This window comes from Mirounga angustirostris, unplaced genomic scaffold (genome assembly GCF_029215605.1).
Source record: "Mirounga angustirostris isolate CCGP_5_RB_7025 unplaced genomic scaffold, mMirAng1.0.hap1 SCAF_11, whole genome shotgun sequence".
Classification (NCBI taxonomy): domain Eukaryota; kingdom Metazoa; phylum Chordata; class Mammalia; order Carnivora; family Phocidae; genus Mirounga; species Mirounga angustirostris.
This window is the reverse complement of record NW_026991719.1, coordinates 51,744,777-51,750,776: the sequence shown is the minus strand read 5'-3', so window position 1 is coordinate 51,750,776 and position 6,000 is coordinate 51,744,777. Positions and strand designations below refer to the sequence as shown.

The window sequence follows — 6,000 nt, the reverse complement described above, 5'->3', positions numbered from 1 at the left end:
CCTCGCCACCCCAAATCAATCATTTTTTCTAATAAAATAATGCATTAGAACTCACCACTAGTACAGCTCCTATATATTCTCTCATCCATTACAGACTTCTAATCAATTGAGAGTTATTGAACACTTACTATAGGAAGGCTACCAGCTTGGCTTGAAGGTATTGTTTTAAGTACTGCTTCAGGAGAAGGGGCAGAGGGCTACAATTTCTTTCTATTCCCCTCTCTTATCTTTAAAGTTTTCCTTCCCTTCCTTGCTAGCCTGGTTTCTTACAACTCAGTAAACAGCAGGTGAGATACCTGTCATTTAAGAGGTCAAGAAGCCAAGATAAACTCATAGAAGTTAAGAGGCTTAAGAACCCTTTCCTTGATTGGATACCTTGATTGTTACACATAGCACAAACCTTCCAAGCTTTAGGTGCTCCCAAGATCCCTCCTTCCACATTAACTGTAATTTCCTTTTAATGTCTATGGATTGGGGGCATAGGACATACTTGGCCCTCCATAGGCTCCCCATATTGGAGAATACCATCTGGCTAAAGTAACAGAGACATTGGATTCCATGGGGACCACAGCAGCTTGATAAAGGCATGTGGGGCTATAGGAAGAGCACAAGGTCCTGAGTTAGGAGTCCTGTTTCTGTGTCAGATGGGGTGGGTGACTTTGGACAAGTCCTTTGCCCCTCTTGGCCTGTTTCCTTAGTTTTAGTGAGGTTTGAAAGACAAGATATTTGCAAAATTACTTTCAAAATCAGACTGTGAAGCTATTAATACATTTAATTTAAACAGATGCAAAGCCACATCTAGACCCTTACCAGATATGTGAACAGAGCAAGATTAAGATTCAAAGAGTAAGTGGATAGTGAAAGAAGAAATATTAGTTTTAAAATCTCTAAGGAAATTCCTAAACTGCTTCCCACACATTACCAAACACACCTTCCATTTCTCTTCAAACCAGAGTTAACTCATAGTATAAAGCAATGTATGTTTGACATAAGTACATACATCTAAGACCCCATTTTACTTTTGATCTCCATATTTTTTCATACATACACCTTTTTTTAAGATTTTTTTTTATTTATTTGAGAGAGAGAATGAGATAGAGAGCATGAGAGGAGGGAGGTTCAGAGAGAGAAGCAGACTCCCTGCCGAGCAGGGAGGCCGATGCGGGACTCGATCCCGGGACTCCAGGATCATGACCTGAGCCGAAGGCAGTCGCTTAACCAACTGAGCCACCCAGGCACCCACATACACCCTTTTTAATCTCCAACTAACTTGGTCCAACCCAGCCCAGGCTCTAGCTTTGTAACTTAACATGTGGCCTTGGGCCAAGCCACTGTCCTTATATGAGTCAGTTTTCTTCCTTGTCAAAGGGGATGAATCTACTTACCACCTTCATAGTGGTTGTGAAGATCAAATAAGGGACTGCACATGCACCTCTCAGCACAGTAGCTGATACAGGCCAGACATTTACACGGACTTGTTCCCTTTACCCTCCTCTTATAAGATAGGGCTGGGGCCACTTCTTGCCTCTGGACTCTATGGTAGGGTAGCTCAGACCCACAGTCTTTGTGACCAACTAACTGTATAGTCTTCAAATGCTTGCTAGTAGCACTACATGACAGGGATCTTCAAGACCATGAAAAAAGTATTAGACAACACCTTGAGAATTTCCTGGTTGTGAAAGGTATGTCTGGGATCCAAAGAAGAGAAGGGCTTTATTTTTTTCCCTAGAGAACTCTTTAAATCAGTGTGGACATTCCCAGAATGTCCTGAGATTTATATTCCACTAACTTTTCTCTAGCACCTAAAAAATATCAAGCCCTGTATTCTGCACCATTGGGGATGTTTTCTTTGAGTACTCACAACAAGCCCTTAAAGTGGGGCTAAATAGGTTCATTTTTCAAATGAGAAAACTGAGGCCCAGAAAAAGAAAGAACAAGCTCAGAGAGAGTTCTGATTCACTTTAGTTGGGAGTGAACCAAATTCCTCTTTTTGTCTGAAGCCCAGCTCTCTGGGCCTGTGCTCTGAGAGTAACTATTTCTTACATACTCTCATCGCCTCTAAATCATTTTCCACTTTGCCCCTAGAGTCACCTTCCTAAGACATCCTGCAATCTTATTACTCCCATGCTTTGAAACATAAAATAATTTGGCATTATTTGGCACACAGTAAGCATTTAATAAATGTATATTGAATAAATGTGTGGCTATATGATTAAGTCCAAATTCTTTAGTGTGACATTCAAGGTCTTTCACATTCTGGCTCCAACCTACCTTTTCTACATACTTTTCCCACTCCTCTTTCCCATCTCCACATGCCAGATTATGAACCTTATACCTCGACACCATGGCCCACTTGTTCTTTCCTTCCTATATCTGTTGTGCCCTCTCCTGGAAAGTCCATCCTCCTCAATCATCTGGCAAATTCTCAGTCACTTTTTGAGACCTATTTACATCTTCTCTGCTCAGGTTACACCTTATCCATTCCTGTATTATGATAGAATACTGCACTATAATTAATGGGTCACCTTACAGTCTCCAGTTCCTCAAAGCCAAGGACTTGTTTTTATTTATTTTTGCCTCACCCAGTGACCTCCCCCCCCAGTACCTCTTTCATTGACTGGCAAAATCTGTCCACAATAGCCAAACTGTGGAAGGAGCTGAGATGTCCTTCAACAGATGAATGGATAAAGAAGATGTGGTTTATATATACAATGGAATATTACTCAGCCATCTGAAAGGATGAATACCTACCATTTGCATCACCATGGATGGAACTGGAGGGGATTATGCTAAGTGAAATAAGTCAATCAGAGAAAGACAATTATCATATGGTTTCACTCATATGTGGAATATAAGAAACAGCAGGGAGGATCATAGTGGAAGGGTGGAAAAACTAAATGGGAAGAAATCAGAGAGGGAGACAAACCATGAGAGACTCTTGACTCTGGGAAACAAACTGAGGGTTGCAGAAAGAGAGGTGGGTGGGAGGATGGGGTAACTGGGTAATTGGCATTAAGGAGGGCACCTGATCTGATGAGCACTGCGTGTTATATACAACTAATAAATCATTAAACACTACACCGATTTGAATTAAAAAAAAAAAAGAATAAAAAGATCTGAGCTCAGTAACTGTTTTTAGAATGAATGGAGGGCTGGAAGGAACTAGGTCACTCCCCCATTCCCCCAGCTTTAGCAGCTGCTCCCTCCTTCCTCCCCCGCCTCTTCTCTAATCCCACCCCCCTCATCTCCATCTGAATGCCAAAGCCACTAATTCCCATGCAGCAGCCAGAACATTCAACATCTCAAAAGAGAATTCTTCTGCAGGGTTTCTCTCCAGCGAGAAAGCGTCCACTAATTAGGGACTCCTGGTTATCTTTTGGGAGTGGGTAGGCATAAGGGCCCCGGGAATGGAAGGGTGTGAGTACGTCTCTTATCTCTCCAGTTGCCTTCTGGGGTACTTTTTCCCATTTTTCCCGCATGGGCCAGACGAATATCCTCGTTCCCTTGAACACCTCACAACCTTTGACATAATTATCTGTGACAAATTGATTTAAAACATGACAGCAGGAAGAGAAACAGGAACGTCTCGCTTGGCCTTCTGGGAGTTGTAGTCCCGCTGGTCCCTGGGCTGCCTGGCTGGTCCAGGCGCTGCGGACTACAGCTCCCAGGGCTGCTCTGAATCCCTACCGCACAAGCTCAGAGCCCCATGCCCGGAGGCGGTGGTTACGTTGTGTCTATTGTATCCCTGGTCGTGTGTGTTTGTACATTTCTCGGGACGTGAAATTGAGAGTGAAAATCATGGCAGATGAGCAAGAAATCATGTGCAAATTGGAAAGCATTAAAGAGATCAGGTAAGTGGAACATTGCAGCGCCCCCTCAGACCCCTTGAGGCCCCCGAAATACCCCGCTGCGGGAGAGAGCTGAGTTACCTACGGAAAGTATCTATTGTTAAGCTACTTGTGGAGAGGGGCGGGAAAGGAACACATTCACGGAATTCAAGGATAGGAGGGAGGCTGGAAGGTGTCGGGACTGAGGCTAGCGGAGAAACTGACCAAGAGAGACCTCTTGCCAGATGTCAGAGAGAAAGCCAGATGGAGACACACGGGGGTTGGGGAGGACGGGGTGGGAGTGGGCGGTGGGTGGTGGTGGTGGTGTTGGTTCCAAGACAGCTTTTTTCATCTTGGGGTGGTAGTTGGGGGACAGCATTCTTAGATCCATTATTTTTTTAGGGTTTGTTGGCTCCATGGTGTATGTGACTCCTTGCTCTTTCGGAGTCAAGATTTTTTTCAGTCTCCTGATCAACTTCAGGACCTAGAGCTCAGGCTAGCCTTTGAGAGCAAAGTCCAGCACACTGGGGCTGGTGGCGGCCGCCAGGGACTGAGAGCTGGGGGTGCAGAAGTATCCGGCAAGCTGGGACTGGTGGGACTGCAAGCACTCGCGCGTGTTTATTTTTTGCATTCACACATTCACCACCTTCTTCCTCTCCTACCCGGTGCTCTGTAAGGGGGATGGGAGCAATGGAGATGGGGGGAGGCGGTGGCTGTGCCAGATGGTGGGAACTCAGCTGCAGCTTTAAGGTGCCAGAGGTGAAGGGCAGGCCAGCAAAGTGGGAGTTGCCTGCGTACTGACCCTTTCCTTCCAGGCGCAGCTTTGGCAAGGTGATGGTGTTGTCCTTGCTCAGAACACAGTATCGCCAGTCAAGTAGACTGTCTGGGATCACACCAGGCTTTCCTTCACCTACTCTGCTTTGCCAGAACCAGTCCCCCTCGCCCGCCCCAGCTTCCACCCTCATTTTGAGGGTGGCCTGGGTTGGACAGTCTCCCTTTAGAGCTTTCATGGAACCTGGGGGAAAGGATGTGGATATCAAGTGTGTCTCTTTAAGAAATAAGACTTTAGACCAAGAGACTTAACCCTTGGAGTTGATGTCTTTGGTGAAACTCACACATGTAGGTGGTATAGGGAAGTACTTGAGCTTTTTTGTCCTTTGGAGGGGTTGCATCTCTACTTCTGCTGGGGTGTAAAGGGAAGGGAACTATTATTTATTGAGCACATGGTATGCCAAGTTCATTGACCCACTACTGCTTATTTCAGCAAGAGTCCTGAGAGCTTCCTACACCTCATTACAACTGGGAAAATGGAAGGTCAGAACATTTAGGTAACTTTCCCAGAGTCAAACAGCTTGAAAATGCCAGATTTTGACAGGAACCCAGTCAATTTGTGTGCAGAGGTGCTGGTTTTCCCACTCTATCCCACAGAGGGTCTAGGAAAGGCTGGGGGGGTGGGCGGTTATGTTGCAATATTTTTCTGCAAAATCATAAGGAAATAAAGAGTGAGATACTTTGGTGTGTCAGAAGGCCAGCTATCATAATAACAATATAGCTAATAAGAAGCTTAGGCCTGCAAGTGAAGAGCCTAGATTTCTGTTCTTACTGGATTTTATTTTTATTTTTATTTTTTTAAAGATTTTATTTATTTATTTGAGAGAGAGAGAGCACATGAGAGGGGGGAGGGTTGGGAGGGTCAGAGGGAGAAGCAGACTCCCCGCCAAGCAGGGAGCCCGATGCGGGACTCGATCTAGAGACTCCAGGATGATGACCTGAGCCGAAGGCAGTCGCCTAACCAACTGAGCCACCCGGGCGCCCCTTCTTACTGGATTTTAAAGAAACCTCTTTCCCACCCCAAAAGAAGGTACAGTTGGGAGAAAGGGAAGTAACCCTTCCCAGTGCAGACCACATGGGGAGCCTTTACCCTTACCATTATAAGTCAGGCATTCCTACTGCTAGCTGGGATGGCTACATCAGTGGCCTACAGAGAGGGCTGAGCTCCCACCAGCAGCCAGCAGTAATAAGGAGCCCCTTGCAAACCTGGATGTCAACCAGAGACCCAGTGGAGAACCTGGATTAAACTGCTCACTTGCTGCAAAAGGAACATGGCAGGTCTGCATAACCAAAAGTTTTAAAAGAGATCCATTGTCCAAATATAATTTTTAGAAAAATCACT

General features: G+C 45.4%; 1 protein-coding gene across 3 annotated transcripts in view; it reads left to right on the top strand.

Moving 5' to 3' along the window:
- Positions 1 to 3,675: 3,675 nt before the first annotated feature.
- The window catches only part of ZC4H2 (zinc finger C4H2-type containing), a 60,437-nt gene continuing 58,112 nt past the window's right edge, over positions 3,676 to 6,000 (top strand). For 2 of the 3 annotated variants that reach the window (XM_064574144.1, XM_045878934.3), the window contains exon 1: positions 3,677 to 3,851. In XM_064574144.1, the coding sequence (XP_064430214.1) occupies positions 3,799 to 3,851 (53 nt within the window). In that variant the 5' untranslated portion in view covers positions 3,677 to 3,798. Of the gene's footprint in view, positions 3,852 to 6,000 lie in introns of all 3 variants that reach the window. The other variant, XM_045878924.3, reaches the window with a different exon arrangement.